Source organism: Salmo salar, chromosome ssa12 (assembly GCF_905237065.1).
Source record: "Salmo salar chromosome ssa12, Ssal_v3.1, whole genome shotgun sequence".
In the NCBI taxonomy this organism is placed as follows: Eukaryota; Metazoa; Chordata; class Actinopteri; order Salmoniformes; family Salmonidae; genus Salmo; species Salmo salar.
In genome coordinates this window covers 3,007,957-3,029,202 of record NC_059453.1, presented here as the reverse complement: position 1 = coordinate 3,029,202, position 21,246 = coordinate 3,007,957, and the positions used below count along the sequence as shown (strand labels likewise).

The 21,246-nt window shown below is 41.5% G+C and overlaps 1 protein-coding gene across 1 annotated transcript; it reads right to left on the bottom strand.

Annotated features, from left to right (window-relative positions):
• Positions 1-950: 950 nt before the first annotated feature.
• On the bottom strand, positions 951-14,510 carry LOC106563980 (gastrula zinc finger protein XlCGF26.1-like). The gene is made up of 2 exons (XM_045690489.1): positions 13,871-14,510; positions 951-2,902 (listed from the first exon to the last, which is right to left on the bottom strand). The coding sequence occupies exons 1-2, from the start codon at positions 14,262-14,264 to the stop codon at positions 1,296-1,298; spliced, it is 2,001 nt and encodes a 666-aa protein (XP_045546445.1). The 5' UTR covers positions 14,265-14,510; the 3' UTR covers positions 951-1,295.
• Positions 14,511-21,246: the final 6,736 nt, after the last annotated feature.

The window sequence follows — 21,246 nt, the reverse complement described above, 5'->3', positions numbered from 1 at the left end:
GTGGGTCGTATCCCGAAAACAGAATGGTGTGGGTCGTATCCCGAAAACAGAATGGTGTGGGTCGTATCCCGACAACAGAATGGTGTGGGGCGTATCCCGACAACAGAATGGTGTGGGTCGTATCCCGACAACAGAATGGTGTGGGGCGTATCCCGACAACAGAATGGTGTGGGGCGTATCCCGACAACAGAATGTTGTGGGTCGTATCCCGACAACAGAATGTTGTGGGTCGTATCCCGACAACAGAATGTTGTGGGTCGTATCCCGACAACAGAATGGTGTGGGTCGTATCCCGACAACAGAATGGTGTGGGTCGTATCCCGACAACAGAATGGTGTGGGTCTTACCCCGACAACAGAATGGTGTGGGTCGTATCCCGACAACAGAATGGTGTGGGTCGTATCCCGACAACAGAATGGTGTGGGTCGTATCCCGACAACAGAATGGTGTGGGGCGTATCCCGACAACAGAATGGTGTGGGGCGTATCCCGACAACAGAATGGTGTGGGGCGTATCCCGACAACAGAATGTTGTGGGTCGTATCCCGACAACAGAATGTTGTGGGTCGTATCCCGACAACAGAATGTTGTGGGTCGTATCCCGACAACAGAATGGTGTGGGTCGTATCCCGACAACAGAATGGTGTGGGTCGTATCCCGACAACAGAATGGTGTGGGTCTTACCCCGACAACAGAATGGTGTGGGTCGTATCCCGACAACAGAATGGTGTGGGTCGTATCCCGCCAACAGAATGGTGTGGGTCGTACCCCGACAACAGAATGGTGTGGGTCGTACCCCGACAACAGAATGGTGTGGGGCGTACCCCGACAACAGAATGGTGTGGGGCGTACCCCGACAACAGAATGGTGTGGGTCGTATCCCGACAACAGAATGGTGTGGGTCGTACCCCGACAACAGAATGGTGTGGTTCGTACCCCAACAACAGAATGGTGTGGGTCGTATCCCAACAACAGAATGGTGTGGGTCGTGCCCCAACAACAGAATGGTGTGGGTCGTATCCCAACAACAGAATGGTGTGGGTCGTACCCCAACAACAGATTGGCCAGCTCATCCACCACAGGGAGATAACATGTTCTATGAGGAAATATATATTTTTTTAAAACAGTCTGTTTGAGATACAAGTATAGGATGTCTCAACACTATTTCGATGAGTTAACAGAATATTCACTTTTTAAAGTTAATAAGATCTTCCACCGGACAGTTACTTTTAAAATAACGTTATTAACTGGTTACTATACTTTTAAAATAAAGATTCTGTTCCAGAACTGTAGAGATCACTTTCTTTCCCGGTTCGGTTTCTGTTTCTTAATTTTTTTTGTTCTTACGCGGTTTTCTGTTCTGTTTTCTGAACTGGTTCCAACTCCTGGGGTCATTGTTAAAACTGTGTGTGTTCTCTCATGCCTTTTCAGGTTCCCTAACAGGGTAAAACCCTTTCCACATTGGGAGCATTGGAAAGGTTTCTCTCTTGTGTGTGTTCTTTTATGGTCCTTCAGATTCCCTAACCGTGTAAAACCCTTTCCACACTGGGTGCATTGGAAAGGCTTCTTTCCTGTGTGAAATTCTGCATGTTTTTTTAGGTTCCCTAACTTGGTAAAATTCTTTCCACACAGAGAGCAATGGTAAGCTGTCTCCCATGTGTGTATCCTTTCATGCTCCTTCAAGCTCCCTAAACTTTTATAACTATTTCCACACTGGGAACATTGGAAAGACTTCTCTCCTGTGTGTATTTTCTCATGCTTTTTCAGGTTCCCTAACAGGGTAAAACCTATTCCACACTGGGAGCATTGGAAACGTTTCTCTCTTGTGTGTACTCTTTTATGATCCTTCAGGTTCCCTAACAGTGTAAAACCCTTCCCACACTGGGAGCATTGGAAAGGTTTCGCTCCGGTGTGTAATTGTTGATGTTTTTTTAGGTTCCCTAACTTAGTAAAATTCTTTCCACACAGAGAGCAATGGTAAGATGTCTCCCCTGTGTGTGCCCTTTCATGCACCTTCAAGCTCCCTAACTGCGTAAAACTCTTTCCACAATGGGAGCATTGGAACGGCTTTTCTCCTGTGTGTGTTCTCTCATGCTTTTTCAGGCTCCCTAACAGGGTAAAACCCTTTCCACACTGGGAACATTGGAAACATTTCTCTCCTGTGTGTACTAATTTATGTTCGTTCAGGCTCCGTAACCGTGTAAAATTCTTTCCACACTGGGAACATTGGAAAGGTTTCTCTCCTGTGTGTACTCTTTTATGGTCCTTCAGATTCCCTAACCGTGTAAAACCCTTCCCACACTGGGAGCATTGGAACGGCTTTTCTCCTGTGTGTGTTCTCTCATGCTTTTTCAGGCTCCCTAACAGGGTAAAACTCTTTCCACACTGGGAACATTGGAAAGGCTTCTCCCCTGTGTGTAACCTTTCATGCTCCTTCAAGCTCCCTAACTGTGTAAAACCATTCCCACACTGGGAGCATTGGAACGGTTTCTCTCCTGTGTGTGTTCTCTCATGCTTTTTCAGGTTCCCTAACCACCTAAAGCCCTTTTCACACTGGGAGCATTGGAAAGGTTTCTCTACTGTGTGTATTATTTTATGTTCTTTCAAGTTCCCTAACCGTGTGAAACTCTTTCCACATTGGGAGCATTGGAAAGGTTTCTCTCCTGTGTGTATTCTCTCATGCCTTTTCAGGTTCCCTAACCGTGTAAAACTCTTCCCACATTGGGAACATTGTGAAGTCTTCTCTCCTGTGTCTGTTCTATCATGACTTTTCAGGTTCCATAACCACTTAAAACTCTTTTTACACTGGGACCAGTGGTGTCGTCTCGCTGGTTTGGGCGTCTCTGGGTCTGGTTCCTCTGAAGGACTCTTCCTGCTGTCAGAGTGAGAGTCTGGTCTATCTCCTGCCAAAGACAAACAGTATCTAGTTAAACAGAGATCTGAATGAAACCTCCAGAGTATCCCATTTAACAGAGACCTGAATGAAATCTCCATTAAATTAAACTGTCTTCTTATGAGGTTTAATCTAGACTAGATCTCTCATTATAAAACAGTACATTTGGATCGTAGATACTGATTGGTTAATAGCCGTTAGATATTCATGATGATCCCTGGGTAATGCCTGTTAACCTCTCTGGGACATGTGGGATGCTAGGGAAATAGCAGGGCGGCAAATTCAAAACAACAAAAATCTCATAATTAAAATTTCTCAAACATACAACTATTATATCCCATTTTAAAGATACACTTCTCATTAATCCAACCACATTGTCCGATTTCAAAAAGGCTTTACGGCGAAAGCATAACATTAGATTATGTTAGGACAGCGCTGAGACAAGAAAAACCACACAGCCATTTTCCAAGCAAGGAGAGGCGTCACAATAACCAGAAATACAGCTAAAATTAATCAATAACCTTTGACGATCTTCATCAGATGACACTCCCAGGACTCAATGTTACACAATACATGTATGTTTTGTTCGATAAAGTTCATATTTATATCCAAAAACCCCATTTTACATTGGCGCGTGATGTTCAGAAAATGTATTGCCTCCAAAACTTCCGGTGAATGAGCACATCAATTTACAAAAATACTCATCATAAACGTTGATAACATTTACAACAGTTATTGAAAGAATTATAGATACACTTCTCCTTAATGCAACAGCTGTGTCAGATTTCAAAATCGCTTTACGGCGAAAGCACATTTTTCAATATTCTGAGTACAGAGCTCAGCCATCAAAGCAAGCTATACAGTTACCCGCCAAGTTCTGGAGTCAACAAAACTCAGAAATAGTATTATAAATCTTCACTTACCTTTGCTGATCTTCGTCGGAATGCACTCCCAGTACTCCCACAAGAAATGTTAGTTTTGTTCGATAAACTCCATATTTATGTCCAAATACCTCCTTTTGTTTGCGCGTTCAGATCACTATCCAAAGGCAAAATGAGCGAGCGCAAAACCAGAGACGAAAAGTCAAAATGTTCCATTACCGTTCATAGAAACATGTCAAACGATGTTTACAATCAACCCTTAGGGTCTTTTTAACATAAATATTCTATAATATTCCACCCGGACAATAGCGTATCCATTACAGAAGAAAAAGAAGGAACGGCGTGCCCGCGCAGTAAACAACTCATTGGCCTCAGCCAGTCCACTTGTTGAGTCAGCTCTTATTCTCACCCCAGTAACAGTAGAAGCATGAAACAAGGTTCTAAAGACTGTGGACATCTAGTGGAAGCCTTAGGAAGTGCAAAATGAACCCTAAGTCACTGTATACTGGATAGGGAATCACTTGAAAAACTACAATCCTCAGATTTCCACACTTCCTGGTTGGATTTTTCTCAGGTTTTTGCCTGCCATATGAGTTCTGTTATACTCACATATCATTCAAACAGTTTTAGAAACTTCAGAGTGTTTTCTATCCAAATCTACTAATAATATGCATATCCTACCTTCTGGGCCCGAGTAGCAGGTAGTTTAATTTGGGCACGTCATTCATCTGAATTTCTGAATACTGCCCCCTGTCACTAAAAAGTTAACAGTTGTATTTGAATTATCCCTATATATCCACTGTCCCAAGGCCAAGCCAGGCAATTTATAAACTAATCTCCACTGTCCCACAGCCCTGCCAGGCAATTTATAAACTCATCTCCACTGTCCCACAGCCCTGCCAGGCAATTTATAAACTAATCTCCACTGTCCCACAGCCCTGCCAGGCAATTCATCAACTAATCTCCACTGTCCCACAGCCCTGCCAGGCAATTTACAAACTCATCTCCACTGTCCTACAGCCCTGCCAGGCAATTTATAAACTCATCTCCACTGGACAAAATAATCTAGACATTATTACCCCCTGTGCATCTAGTCCAGCATTTTGGTTTGCAACAGAAGGGATTTGTATATATTATTATATATATTATTATTTATATATATATATTATTATATATATATATATATATATTTTTTTTTATATATATATTATTATATATATGTATAAATAAACCTCTGCAACTGTTAGAACCATCAACATCAATTACAACCTGTTTTACCATCAATTACAACCTGTTTTACCATCAATATCAATTACAACCTGTTTTACCATCAATATCAATTACAACCTGTATTACCATCAATATCAATTACAACCTGTATTACCATCAATATCAATTACAACCTGTTTTACCGTCAATATCAATTACAACCTGTTTTACCATCAATTACAACCTGTTTTACCATCAATTACAACCTGTTTTACCATCAATATCAATTACAACCTGTTTTACCATCAATATCAATTACAACCTGTATTACCATCAATATCAATTACAACCTGTATTACCATCAATATCAATTACAACCTGTTTTACCGTCAATATCAATTACAACCTGATTTACCGTCAATATCAATTACAACCTGTTTTACCATCAATTACAACCTGTTTTACCATCAATATCAATTACAACCTGTTTTACCATCAATATCAATTACAACCTGTTTTACCATCAATATCAATTACAACCTGTTTTACCATCAACATCAATTACAACCTGTTTTACCATCAATATCAATTACAACCTGTTTTACCATCAATATCAATTACAACCTGTTTTACCATCAATATCAATTACAACCTGTTTTACCATCAATATCAATTACAACCTGTTTTACCATCAACATCAATTACAACCTGTTTCACCATCAACATCAATTACAACCTGTTTTACCATCAATATCAATTACAACCTGTTTTACCATCAACATCAATTACAACCTGTTTTACCATCAACATCATCAGTGTAGATGAAGGGGAGGAGACAGGTTAAAGAAGGATTTCTAAGCCTTGAGACTACCGAGACATGGATTGTGTATGTGTGTCATTCAGAATGTGAATAGGCAAGACTAAATATTTAAGTGTCTTTGAACGGGGTATGGTAGTAGGTACAAAGCACACTGGTTCGTGTCAAGAACTGCAACGCTGCAAGGTTTTAAAAACTCAACAGTTTCTTGTGTTTATCAAGAATGGTCCACCACCCAAAAGGATATCCAGACAAATTGACACACCTGTGGGAAGCGGGGCAGCAACCCTGTGGAATGCTTTCGACACCTTGTAGAGTCCATGCCCCGATATACAGTGCCTTCGGAAAGTATTCAGACCCCGAGACTTTTTTCCACATTTTGTTACGATACAGCCTTATTCTAAAATTGATTAAATAAATACAAATCCTTAGCAATCTAAACACAATACCCCAAAATGACAAAGCAAAAACAGGTTTTTAGACATTTTTGCTAATTTATTACAAATAAAAAACAGAAATACCTTTTTACACAAGTATTCAGACCCTTTGCTATGATACTTCGAAATGGAGCTCAGACGCATCCTGTTTCCATTGATCATCCTTGAGATGTTTCTACAACTTGATTGGAGTCCACATGTGGTAAAATTCAATTGATTGGACATGATTTTGAAAAGGCACACACCTAGGGTTGCCCATTTTGGGGAATATTCAGAGGTGGAAACTTTCCGCGGGAATATATGTGAATAAACGGAAATATATGCAAATGTATATTAATACAGTGGCTTGCGAAAGTACTCACCCCCTTGGCATTTTTCCTATTTTGTTGCCTTACAACCTGGAATTAAAATTGATTTTGGGGGGGTTGTATCATTTGATTTACACAACATGCCTACCACTTTGAAGATGCAAAATATTTTTTATTGTGAAAGAAACAAGACATAACACAAAAAACAGAAAACTTGAACTTGCATAACTATTCACCCCCCCAAAGTCAATACTTTGTAGAGGTCTGGGACTAGGTCCTGCCAAGACATTTAAATGTTTCCACTTAAACCACTCAAGTGTTGCTTTAGCAGTATGCTTAGGGTCATTGTCCTGCTGGAAGGTGAACCTCCGTCCCAGTCTCAAATCTCTGGAAGACTGAAACAGGTTTCCCACAATAATTTCCCTGTATTTAGCGCCATCCATTATTCCTTCAATTCTGACCAGTTTCCCAGTCCCTGCTGATGAAAAACATCCCCACAGCATGATGCTGCCACCACCATGCTTCACTGTGGGGATGGTGTTCTCGGGGTGATGAGAGGTGTTGGGCTTGCGCCATACATAGCGTTTTCCTTGATGGCCAAAAAGCCCAATTTTAGTCTAATCTGACCAGAGTACCTTCTTCCATATGTTTGGAGAGTCTCCCACATGCCTTTTGGTTCCAAACGTGTTTGCTTATTTTTTTCCTTTAAGCAATGGCTTTTTTTTCTGGCCACTCTTCCGTAAAGCCCAGCTCTGTGGAGTGTATGGCTTAAAGTGGTCCTATGGACAGATAGTCCAATCTCCGCAGTGGAGCTTTGCAGCTCCTTCAGGTTTATCTTTGGTCTCTTTGTTGCCTCTGACTAATGCCCTCCTTGCCTGGTCCATGAGTTTTGGTGGGCAGTCCTCTCTTGGCAGGTTTGTTGTGGTGCCATATCCTTTCCATTTTTTAATATTGGATTTAATGGTGCTCCGTGGGATGTTCAAAGTTTTGTATATTTTTTTATAACCCAACCCTGATCTGTACTTCTCCACACCTTTGTCCCTGACCTGTTTGGAGAGCTCCTTGGTCTTCATGGTGCTGCTTGCTTGGTGGTGCCCCTTGCTTAGTGGTGTTGCAGACTCTGGGGCCTTTCAGAACAGGTGTATATATACTGAGATCATGTGACAGATCATGTGACACTTAGATTGCACACAGGTGGACTTTATTTAACTAATTATGTGACTTCTGAAGGTAATTGGTTGCACCAGATCTTATTTAGGGGCTTCATCGCAAAGGGGGTGAATACATATGCACGCACCACTTTTCAGTTTTTTAGAATTCTTTGAAACAAGTGATTTTTTTTCATTTCACTTCACCAATTTGGACTATTTTGTGTTTTTGTCCATTACATGAAATCCAAATAGAAATCCATTTAAATTACAGGTTGTAATGCAACTAAATAGGAAAAACACCAAGGGGGATGAATACTTTTGCAAGGCACTGTACTATTTAAATGTAGATGTTTTTTTGCATTGGATATATTTACCATATCATACGGAGACAGAAACATAAACCTTTTACCTTTATCATAAGTACTTTAGACATAATTGCAAATTATTAAATCCTTCCAATAGAAATAAAAAAAACAATTTAGTTATGAATTGAACTTTAATTAAATGAGCTGACTCTTCACATGGGATGATTTCACTGAACAACAAAAGAAAGGGAATATTGAATGATCCATCGCATCTCCCAAAAAACGTTTTCAACAATGATAGTCTAGAAACTAAAGCTTTGGTTGTCTTCCTCTCAGGCTTCCATGTCTTCTCGCTGGACCTTCTCAATGTCCACCTCTTGAACATCAGACTCTGAGGCCTCATCTTCACTGTCACTTTCCAACCTTGTTGAGGATGGCTCGTTGATGGCTCAAAAAGACTCAAATTTGCCCGGATGGCCACACATTTTTCAACCATTGTATTGGTCAGCCTGTTGCGTGCTTTGGTGTGTGTGTTCTCAAACAAGGACCAGTTGCGCTCTGAGGCGGCTGATGTTGGTGGGATTTGGAGGATGATGGAGGCAACAGGGGAAAGAGCCTCAGATCCAGAAAGTCCCTTCCACCAGGTGGCTGATGAGATCTGTTGGCACGACTGCCATATTGCATCTCCATCCCAAAGCCCTTGCTTGGAAGTATAAAGAACCTTGCCCTCATCCAGGCCAAGGTGGCGAGACACGGTAGTGATGACACCATAGGCCTTGTTGATCTCTGCTCCAGACAGGATGCTCTTGCCAGCATACCTGGGGTCCAACATGTACACTGTGGTGTGTATGGGACTGCTGTTCCCTCTGCTTGGAGCAACAGTGAAGTGGGCAGGGCTGGATTTCTTCTCTTACATCTGCAAGCAGAGTCTGAACATCAGACAGGATGGCATTGTCCCCCTCAATCTGAGGATCCTCTTGATGGGGCTGTCCACATCGGCTGACTGTGATATGGCCATTTCTTGGAGAGACTCCTTCCCCTCCAGGAGACTGTCAAACATGATGACAACACCCCAACGGGTGTTGCTGGGCAGTTTCAATGTGGTGCTCTTATTCTTCTCACTTTGCTTGGTGAGGTAGATTGCTGCTATAACTTGATGACCCTTCACATACCTAACCATTTTCCTTGGCGCTCTTGTAGAGTGTATCCATTGTTTTCAGTGCCATGATGTACTTGAGGAGCAGATTCAATGCACGAGCAGCACAGCCAATGGGTGTGATGTGAGGGTAGGACTCCTCCACTTTAGACCAAGCAGCCTTCATGTTCGCAGCATTGTCTGTCAACAGTGCAAATACCTTCTGTGGTCCAAGGTCATTGATGACTTCCTTCAGCTCATCTGCAATGTAGAGACTGGTGTGTCTGTTGTCCCTTGTGTCTGTGCTCTTGTAGAATACTGGTTGAGGGGTGGAGATTATGTAGTTAATTATTCCTTACCTACGAACATTCGACCCCCCATCAGAGATGATTGCAATACAGTCTGCTTTCTCTATGATTTGCTTGACCTTCACTTGAACTCTGTTGAACTCTGCATTCAGCAAATTAGTAGATAAAGCATGTCTGGTTGGAGGGGTGTATGCTGGGCGAGGAACATTCAGAAATCTCTTCCAATACGCATTGCCTGTGAGCATCAGAGGTGAACCAGTTGCATACACAGCTCGAGCAAGACATTCATCAGCATTTCTCTGACTACTTTCCTCCATTGAATCAAAAAAACTTCTGATTCCAGGAGGACCATGGGCTGTTGCTATCGATAAGGTGTCTGATTCATCATTTTCACCTCGAATAGAAGTAGAGGGACTTTTGTCAGAGGTTGCTTGTTGTGGGCGCTGAGGGAACTTTATGCACTTGGCCAGATGATTCTGCATCTTTGTTGCATTCTTCACATATGATTTGGCACAGTATTTGCAGATGTACACTGCTTTTCCTTCTACATTAGCTGCAGTGAAATGTCTTCACACATCAGATAGTGCCAGTGGCATTTTCCTGTAAAGATTAGAAGAAAAAAATGTGAAAATACCCCAAATACAATTCCATGTACAGATAAATAGTTAAGCAGTTAGATTAAACAACTCAATTTGTAAGATAAATGTTTTAGAATGAAACATATATGGAAACAGGTGAATTAACACTTCTCAGTTAGCAGGCTCAAGCAAGCTAAAACCCACATGGTAACAAAAACTAACAAGCAGAAAGTTAGAAATGATTTAAACACACTTTGTTGTAGGCTACTATTTACTAGTTAACAAAAAATAAATGTATGTCATATAAAATATATTCACCCCACCCAGTATTGTAATCAAAACTTACCAGAAAGTATGTAGTCCTTGGCTCAGACAGTGTAGTAGTGTGGGCTCAATAGCATCTCATTAGAGTTGCAAGATCTTGAGAATCAGCTGTACTGTACATGTGATGGACGAGTGCACTGTACATGCAGAGGGCTACAATTCCATTGAATTGGGGAAAGATTAACCAAAATATGCCACAAGACCTAGAATTGCCTTATGTGTATCCCACAATAAAGGTTCACTGTTATAAGCTAACTTTTTTTTGATGAATTTAAGCAAAATTCCCCAAATTCCCGGGCTTAACTTCCCGGAGAATATACCGGAAATTTACCGGAAAGTTTCCGACCCTTTGCAACCCTACACAAAGAGAAAACACGTTTTTAGAAATTTTTGCAAATGTAAAACACAATAAAAAACAGAAAAACCTTTTTTACATAAGTATTCAGACCCTTTGCTATGAGACTCTAAATTGAGCTCAGTTGAATCCTCTTTCCATTGATCATCCTTGAGATGTTTCTTCAACTTGATTGGAGTCCACCTGTGGTAAATTCAAATGATTGGACATGATTTGGAAAGGCACACACCTGTCTATACAAAGTCCCACAGTTCACAGTACATGTCAGAGCAAAAAACAAGCAATGAGGTTGAAGCAATTGTCCGTAGAGCACCGAGACAGGATTGTGGTGGAAGCATCATGCTGTGGGGATGTTTTTCAGCAGCAGGGACTGGGAGACTAGTCAGGATCGAGGGAAATATTAACGGAGCAAAGTGCAGAGAGCTCCTTGATGAAAAACCTGCTCCAGAGCGCTCAGGACCTCAGACTGGGGTGAAGGCTCACCTTCCAACAGGACAACGACCCTAAGCACACAGTCAAGACAGTGCAAACAGAGCCCGGACTTGAACCCGATCAAACATCTCTGGTGAGACCTGAAAATAGCTGTGCAGCGACACTCCCCATCCAACCTGACAGAGCTTGAGAAGATCTGCAGAGAAGAATCGGAGAAACTCCCCAAATACAGGTGTACCAAGCTTGTAGCGTCATACCCAAGAAGACTCGAGGCTGTAATCGCTGCCAAAGGTGCTTCAACAAAGTACTGAGTAAAGGGTCTGAATACTTATGGAAATGTGATATTTCCGTTTTTTATTTTAATAGATTTGGAAAAATTGTAATTATGGGATATTGTGTGTAGATTGATGAGGGGATTTTTTTTTAAATCAATTTTGGAATAAGGCTGTAACGTAACAAAATGTGGAAAAAGTCAAGGGGTCTGAATACTTTCCGCACGCACTGTATATATAGAGTACCAATCAAACGTTTGGACACACCATTAAAGGGTTTTCTTTATCTTTACTAATTTCTACATTGTAGAATAATAGTGAAGACATCAAACTATGAAATAACACATATGGAATTATGTAGTAACCAAAACATTTTCAGGTGACTACCTCATGAAGCTGGTTGAGAGAATGCCAAGAGTGTTCAAAGCTGTCATGAAGGCAAAGGGTGGCTACTTTGAAGAATCTAAAATATAAATCTATATTTTGATTTAACACTTTTTTGGTTACAACATGATTCCATATGTGTTTCATACAGTGACAAGGGTTTTGCCACCAAGTACTAAGTCATGTTTTGCAGAGGGGGTCAAATACTTATTTCCCTCATTAAAATGCAAATAAATTTATAAGATTTTTGACATGCGTTTTTCTGGATTTTTTGTTGTTGTTATTCTGTCTCTCACTGTTCAAATAAACCTACCATTAAAATTATAGACTGATAATTTCTTTGTCAGTGGGCAAACGTACAAAATCAGCAGGGGATCAAATACTTTTTTCCCTCATTGTAGTTTTGATGTCTTAACTATTCTTCTACAATGTAGAAAATAGTCAAAAATAAAGAAAAACCCTTGAATGAGTAGGTGTGTCCAAATGTTTGACTGGTACTGTATATATCCTGTGTGTCTCTAGGAAGGGAATCTGTCTGGGTGTCCTAAAGTTCGCAGCGCCATAAAAAATAGTCTGTCGTCGGTTGCAACATTCACTACCGAGTTCCAAACTGCCTCTGGAAACAACGTCCCTTGTCCATCTGTCGGCCCGATCAAAACGCAACGCAATCTACACCGGTCATAGAAGGATAAATAAAATACATTTACTCAATAAAATAAAAGTTCATGACGTACATGTTGTTCATCTTTAAAAAAAAATATATATATAAAAATATATAACTGTTTTATGAAGAAAGAACACAGTCAAACCCATGTTATTGTGAAACACTCCACGTCATCCTTAAGAACAGCCCTTAGTGTGTTAGAACATTAACTAACAGAACATTAACAGAACACTAACAGAACATTAACAGAACATTCCTCTTAGTGGTGTGTTAGAACATTAACAGAACATTAACAGAACATTCCTCTTAGTAGTGTGTTAGAACATTAACAGAACATTAACAGAACATTCCTCTTAGTAGTGTGTCAGAACATTAACTAACAGAACATTACAGAACATTCCAGATCTCTCCTTGTCTTGATTCTGTCCTCTTCATCATTTGAAATCAGACATGAGATGGCTGTAATATATGATATGGTATCATAGATATTTAAAATCAGATCAGTCTGCCGAAAATTATAACTGAACAACCATGGACCTAATACTAACACTTTTTGATATTTAATCATGTTTTTTTTTTTTAAATAATAACTTTTCTCTTATGTGATATTGAGCAAAAGCACTACAGAAAGAGATATTCAGAGACGTTTAAAAAATAAATAAAAGCATTTGATCCATTAACGTTTTGTTGACTCTTTGTAGCTTTTTCAATTCCTACAGTACAGAAACAACATATCCAAGAGAATAATGTCCTTTTAAAATCACACATTAGTTCAACAACTGCAGAGTTTGTCCTCCTGTTAAGAGAGTACTCACTGTATTTACTGGTGTTAATCAGATCAATGTCCCTGTTTTATTAGATAGTACTCTGTATTTACTGGTGTTAATCAGATCAATGTCCCTGTTTTATTAGATAGTACTCACTGTATTTACTGGTGTTAATCAGATCAATGTCCCTGTTTTATAAGACAGTACTCACTGTATTTACTGGTGTTAATCAGATCAATGTCCCTGTTTTATAAGATAGTTCTCACTGTATTTACTGGTGTTAATCAGATCAATGTCCCTGTTTTATTAGAGAGTACTCACTGTATTTACTGGTGTTAATCAGATCAATGTCCCTGTTTTATAAGACAGTACTCACTGTATTTACTGGTGTTAATCAGATCAATGTCCCTGTTTTATTAGATAGTACTCACTGTATTTACTGGTGTTAATCAGATCAATGTCCCTGTTTTATAAGACAGTACTCACTGTATTTACTGGTGTTAATCAGATCAATGTCCCTGTTTTATAAGATAGTACTCACTGTATTTACTGGTGTTAATCAGATCAATGTCCCTGTTTTATTAGATAGTACTCACTGTATTTACTGGTGTTAATCAGATCAATGTCCCTGTTTTATTAGATAGTACTCACTGTATTTACTGGTGTTAATCAGTTCTCCAGTCTTCTCTTCTTCTTCATCCTCCTCTAATGTGACAGTAATCTCCCCCTCTTCATCCTTCAATCCAAAAACGTTTTCCTCTTCTTTCTCTGTGACAGTCATCTCCCCCACCTCCTCCTCCTCCTCCTTCACTACACAAACTGCATCCTTCTCTTCCTTCACTGTAACATCCTCTTCCTCTTTCACGCTGAAAGTTTCTTCCTTTTCTTCCTTCACTGTAACATCCACTTCCTCTTTCACGCTGAAAGCTTCTTCCTTTTCTTCTTTCACTGTAACAGCCTCACCTTCTTCTACTTCTTGTTTGACGGTAACAGTCTCCTCTTCCATGAGCTTTCTTCCTTTCTCAGTGTATCTTAGTAAACTCATGTTCAGGGGGGATGTTAGCTAGCTAGTTAGCATTAGCGACTCTGCTAGTGCTAACTTAACCAGACAGCTAACTGACTAACAGCAACAACGTCAATACGAAATTAAAATTTGGTATTGACTAGTTCTTTCAACAGAAGTGTGCATGTTAAAACATTGTTGCAAAATTAAAATAACGAAAATTGTCTGAAGAACTTGAATGTTTCCGACTTTGTTGCCTAGCGAGATACCGAGGTGACTGCAGTTGTTGATGACGAGTTCCGTCCACTAGATTATACGTCACATTAGAAACGTCGCCTGAAAGACACATATCGCCACCTGCTGTCTGGAGGGAGGGAGGAAACACAGTTGAGGAGGGACAACTATTTTTCTTCATTTTAATTATACTATTATATCAACACGTACAAAGAGCAGCATGTGTGTTGATTGATTAGTTCAGATATTAATAAACAGATATTATCAAAATAAGTACCTACAGTTATTGTTGCAATCTACTGCAGAGATAGCCTGCAAAGTTCTGTCATACTTTTCCAGGTCTATACCCAAACAGTTGGAACTTCTAATTTAAAAAAATGAATCTCTCCAGAAATAAGTCTCTCACTGTTGCCACCTGCTATCGACCCCCCCCTCCAGCTCCCAGCTGTGCCCTGGACACCATATGTGAATTGATGCCCCCCCCCCATCTATCTTCAGAGTTCGTTCTGTTATGTGACCTAAACTGGGATATGCTTAACACCCCGGCAGTGTCTACAATTTAAGCTAGATGCCCTCAATCTCACACAAATCATCAAGGAACCCACCAGGTACAACCCTAAATCCGTAAACATGGGCACCCTCATAGATATTATCCTGACCAATTTGCCCTCCAAATACACCTCTGCTGTTTTCAATCAGGATCTCAGCGATCGTTGCCTGCATCCGTTATGGGTCAAACGACCACCCCTCATCACTGTCAAATGCTCCCTAAAACACTTCTGTGAGCAGGCCTTTCTAATCGACCTGCCCTGGGTAAAATTAATCTCTCCAGAAATAAGTCTCTCACTGTTGCCGCCTGTTATAGACCCCCCTCAGCTCCCAGCTGTGCCCTGGACACCATATGTGAATTGATTGCCCCCATCTATCTTCAGAGTTCGTTCTGTTAGGTGACCTAAACGGGGATGCTTGGTTGTTCTTTAAAAGTAATTTTCTCACCACCTTAAATAAGCATGCCCCTTTCAAAAATGGTAAAACTAAGAACAGATATAGCCCTTGGTTCACTCCAGACCTGACTGCCCTCGACCAGCACAAAAACATCCTGTGGCAGACTGCATTAGCATCGAATAGTCCCCGCAATGATACGTGATATGCAACTTTCCAGGGAAGTCAGGAACCAATACACACAGTCAGTTAGGAAAGCAAAGGCTAGCTTTTTCAACTCAACTCAAAAACGTTTTGGGACACTGTAAAGTCCATGGAGAATAAGAGCAACTCCTCCCAGCTGCCCACTGCACTGAGGCTAGGAAACACAGTTACCACCAATAAATCCACATTAATTGAGAATTTCAATAAGCATTTTTTAACGGCTGGTCATGCCTTCCTCCTGGCTACCCCAACCCCGGCCAACAGCTCCGCAGCTACTCGCCCGAGCCTCCCCAGCTTCTCCTTCACCGAAATCCAGATAGCTGATGTTCTGAAAGAGCTGCAAAACCTGGACCCGTACAAATCAGCTGGGCTAGACAATCTGGACCCTCTCTAAAACTATCCGCTGCCATTGTTGCAACCCCTATTACCAGTCTGTTCAACCTCTCTTTCATATCGTCCGAGATCCCTAAAGATTGGAAAGCTGCCGCGGTCATCCCCCTCTTCAAAGGGGGTGACACTCTAGACCCAAACTGCTACAGACCTATATCCATCCTGCCCTGCATTTTCTAAAGTCTTCAAAAGCCAATAAACAGATCACTGACCATTTCGAATCCCACCGTACCTTCTCCGCTGTGTAATCCGGTTTCCGAGCCGGTCACGGGTGCACCTCAACCACGCTCAAGGTCCTAAACGATATCATAACCGCCATCAATAAAATACAGTACTATGCAGCCGTCTTCATCCACCTGGCCAAGGCTTTCGACTCTGTCAATCACCGTATTCTTATTGGCAGACTCAATAGCCTTGGTTTTTCTAACGACTGCCTCGCCTGGTTCACCAACTACTTTGCAGACAGAGTTCAGTGTGTCAAATCGGAGGGCATGTTGTCCGGACCTCTGGCAGTCTCTATGGGGGTACCACAGGGTTCAATTCTCGGGCCGACTCTTTTCTCTGTATACATCAATGACATCGCTCTTGCTGCGGGCGATTTCCTGATCCACCTCTACGCAGACAACACCATTCTGTATACTTCTGGCCCTTCCTTGGACACTGTGCTAACTAACCTCCAAACGAGCTTCAATGCCATTCAACACTCCATCCGTGGCCTCCAACTGCTCTTAAACGCTAGTAAAACTAAATGCATGCTCTTCAACCGATCGCTGCCTGTACCCGCCCGTCCAGCATCACTACTCTGGACGGTTCTGACTTAGAATATGTGGACAACTGTAAATACCTAGGTGTCTGGCTGGACTGTAAACTCTCCTTCCTGACTCATATTAAGCATCTCCAATCCAAAATTAAATATAGAATCGGCTTCCTTTCGCAACAAAGCCTCCTTCACTCACGCTGCCAAACATACCCTTGTAAAACTGACTATCCTACCGAACCTTGACTTCGGTGATGTCATTTACAAAATAGCCTCCAACACCCTACTCAGCAAACTGGATGCAGTCTATCACAGTGCCATCCGTTTTGTCACTAAAGACTGGCTCCAGGTCATCTATAAGTCTATACTTGGTAAAGCTCCACCTTATCTCAGTTCACTGGTCATGATAACAACACATTCCAGCAGGTATATCTCACTGATCATCCCCAAACCCAACACCTCCTTTGGCCACCTTTCCTTCCAGTTCTCTGCTGCCAGTGACTGGAACGAATTGCAAAAATCGCTGAAGTTGGAGACTTTTATTTCCCTCACCAACTTTAAACATCAGCTATCTGAGCTGCTAACCGATCGCTGCAGCTGTACACAGCCCATCTGTAAATAGCCCATCCAATTTACCTACCTCATCCCATACTGTTTTAATTTACTTTTCTGCTCTTTTGCACACCAGTATTTCTACTTGCACATCATCATATGCTCATTTATCACTCCAGTGTTAATCTGCTAAATTGTAATTATTTGCTCCTATGGCCTATTTATTGCCTTACCTCGTCATGCCTTTTGCACACACTGTATATAGACTTTATTTTTTCTACTGTATCATTGACTTGTTTATTGTGTTATTGACTGTATGTTTGTTTTACTCCATGTGTAACTCTGTGTTGTTGTTTGTGTCGAACTGCTTTGCTTTATCTTGGCCAAGTCGCAGTTGTAAATGAGAACTTGTTCTCAACTAGCCTACCTGGTTAAATAAAGGTGAAATAAATAACTAAAAACTGGGCTCTAGAAAGAGGCCTGAAATCCCGACTTGGAATTCAGAGTTGGATGAGCGTTAAATTATTTTCCGTATTTTCCCAGTCGGAGCTAGTTTTATCCGACCGAGTTCACAGTTGTCTTGAACTGACTGAAGTCTGAGATTTCTCCGTTCCGAGTTTCTAGTTGTTTTGAATGCGGCAGAAGTCATGCTGGATTGACAGCGTGGCCAATGTATTCAAACTTTTCTGGCACATGGGTCGAGTCCAATTGGTAGTTACGATCTTGTCTCATCGCTGCAATTCCCCTATGGACTCAACAAAGGTCGAGAGACACGCTGCTCGCTTCACCCGGAAGCCAGCCGCACCAATGTGTCGAAGGAAACACTGTCGAACTGATGACCGAAGTCGACCGACTGGCCTGCCACACGGAGTCGCTAGAGACAAGGATGTCCCGGCCCCGGCCAAACCCTTCCCCTAACCCGGATGATGCTGGACCAATTGTGCGCCACCTCATGGGTCTCCAGGTCACAGCCGGCTGTGACACAGCCTGGAATTGAACCAGGGTCTAAAGTGAATCATTGTATAATGTTTATGTCCAATGGCCGATGAGCACCGATACGTTTTATTTATAATTTCTCTTCATATGACAAGGATTAAAAAGTATTTGCCAGTAGATTGTCGACTTGACTTTGAAAGTAAGATGTTGATGTGATCAGTCCAATCAAAGCCACTGTAGATATAACGTGATTTAGTTGTCATTATATCTGTGGCTCAATAACCTTGAGCCTTCTTGGATGGGCACTTCTAATGTAAGTCTATGGCAGCACCCAAGGGGCATGCATTTTCTAGCTCTACACTTAGACTTGGCGGTGACGAAGTGTCCCCATGAGTGACAGAATACTGAGCCAATCACGGTAATACAAGAATATAAAGAAGAGAACATGTTTGTATTAAACTCAAAGATTTGTTTTTACATTGTTTGCAAACTGATATGTGACACGTATTAATGCCAAAATAACAACAACAACAACAAAACATATACAGTACCAGTCAAAAGTTAGGACACACCTACTCATTCAATGGTTTTAATTTATTTTTAATATTTTCTACATTGAAGAATAATAGTGAAAATAATTTATTAATTTTTGTTTTTATTTTTATAAATAAATAGTACTGGGGGGGGAACAGAATCAGTCCACTATGTGTTTAGTACTGGGGGGGAACAGAATCAGTCCACTATGTGTTTAGTACTGGGGGGAACAGAACCAGTCCACTATGTGTTTAGTACTGGGGGGAACAGAATCAGTCCACTATGTGTTTAGTACTGGGGGGGAACAGAATCAGTCCACTATGTGTTTAGTACTGGGGGGGACAGAATCAGTCCACTATGTGTTTAGTACTGGGGGGAACAGAATCAGTCCACTATGTGTTTAGTACTGGGGGGGACAGAATCAGTCCACTATGTGTTTAGTTCTGGGGGGGGAACAGAATCAGTCCACTATGTCTTTAGTACTGGGGGGGGGACGGGACAGAATCAGTCCACTATGTGTTTAGTACTGGGGGGACAGAATCAGTCCACTATGTGTTTAGTACTGGGGGGGGAACAGAATCAGTCCACGATGTGTTTAGTACTGGTGGGGGGGGGAACAGAATCAGTCCACTATGTGTTTAGTACTGGGGGGGGACAGAATCAGTCCACTATGTGTTTAGTACTGGGGGGGAACAGAATCAGTCCACTATGTGTTTAGTACTGGGGGGGGACAGAATCAGTCCACTATGTGTTTAGTACTGGGGGGGAACAGAATCAGTCCACTATGTGTTTAGTACTGGGGGGGGGGGGACAGAATCAGTCCACTATGTGTTTAGTACTGGGGGGGAACAGAATCAGTCCACTATGTGTTTAGTACTGGGGGTGGAACAGAATCAGTCAACTATGTGTTTAGTACTGGGGGGGGTGGGTGGGACAGAATCAGTCAACTATGTGTTTAGTACTGGGGGGGGGACAGAATCAGTCCACTATGTGTTTAGTACTGGGGGGGACAGAATCAGTCCACTATGTGTTTAGTACTGGGGGGGAACAGAATCAGTCCACTATGTGTTTAGTACTGGGGGTGGGGGGGACAGAATCAGTCCACTATGTGTTTGGTACTGGGGGGGAACAGAATCAGTCCACTATGTGCTTAGTACTGGGGGGGGGGAACAGAATCAGTCCACTATGTGTTTAGTACTGGGGGGGAACAGAATCAGTCCACTATGTGTTTAGTACTGGGGGGGGGGGACAGAATCAGTCCACTATGTGTTTAGTACTGGGGGGGAACAGAATCAGTCCACTATGTGTTTAGTACTGGTGGGGGGGGGGGAACAGAATCAGTCCACTATGTGTTTAGTACTGGGGGAGGGGGGGACAGAATCAGTCCACTATGTGTTTAGTAATGGGGGGGGGAACAGAATCAGTCCAATATGTGTTTAGTACTGGGGGGAACAGAATCAGTCCACTATGTGTTTAGTACTGGGGGGGGGACAGAATCAGTCCACTATGTGTTTAGTACTGGGGGGGGGGGGAACAGAATCAGTCCACTATGTGTTTAGTACTGGGGGGGAACAGAATGAGTCCACTATGTGTTTAGTACTGGGGGGGAACATAATCAGTCCACTATGTGTTTAGTACTGGGGGGTGTCATGACGTTGGCCTGTGGGTAACCCGGCCAGCATCTACGGCCAGCATCTACGACCAATCTACCGAAGCGCAGCTCAGAGTAAATATTTATTGCATTTTCCTTTTCCAAATGGGCGGTAATTTAGAATGCATAAGATAATGTATTTACGATAGCATAGCTGCGGTTTCTCTGTTCCTAAATCTTGCCGCTCTTTCATTCAAGCCCAACCCCCTTTCCTTTGTGTAACCAGCTTTCATACAGGTTCCGTTCACCAGGGTTGAATTCTGTATGACATCATTGTATTCTGTGTATTTGTAATTCTGTGTGATTAGTTAGGTATTTAGTAAATAAATAATTAAACCCAATTTTGTATTGCTGATTCAACTTGTTAGCCAGGGTTCGTGAAGAATTTACAACTTTCATTATGAGACTGAAAATAAGACAAGGGTTAATATTGACTGTTATCTGATGTAAAATATTACAAAGTATTTTAAGAGTTTATTCGGAAGATAACGGATCTATAAACGTTCTTCCGTGGTGCCCCGACTTTCTAGTTAATTACATTTACATGATTAGCTTAATCAGGTAATATTAATTACAGAGAAATCATTTTATAAGTTAGCATGTCATATCACTTAATCCGGCATAGCCAAAGACACGACATATGACGCCCCGTGCGAGGAATCTAAAATAGGATGAAGCTTTCATTTTGATTCAGCATATATAAAATTGAAAAGCAGATTACATAATATACCAAGTTGATTATATACATTATGGGAATTGTAGACTGGAATTATTGGTGCGTGTGTGCTCTGGAGAATCACCTCCGTGTTGTGCTCGACGTAGTC

What these genes read in the sequence shown, in the direction of transcription:
- LOC106563980 (XM_045690489.1), bottom strand. Translation starts at nt 14,264, where the DNA reads ATGAGTTTACTAAGATACACTGAGAAAGGAAGAAAGCTCATGGAAGAG. An exon ending in GATTAACACCAGTAAATACA is followed by an intron (nt 2,903 to 13,870) that starts GTGAGTACTATC and finishes TGTCTTTGGCAG; the next exon opens with GAGATAGACCAGACTCTCAC.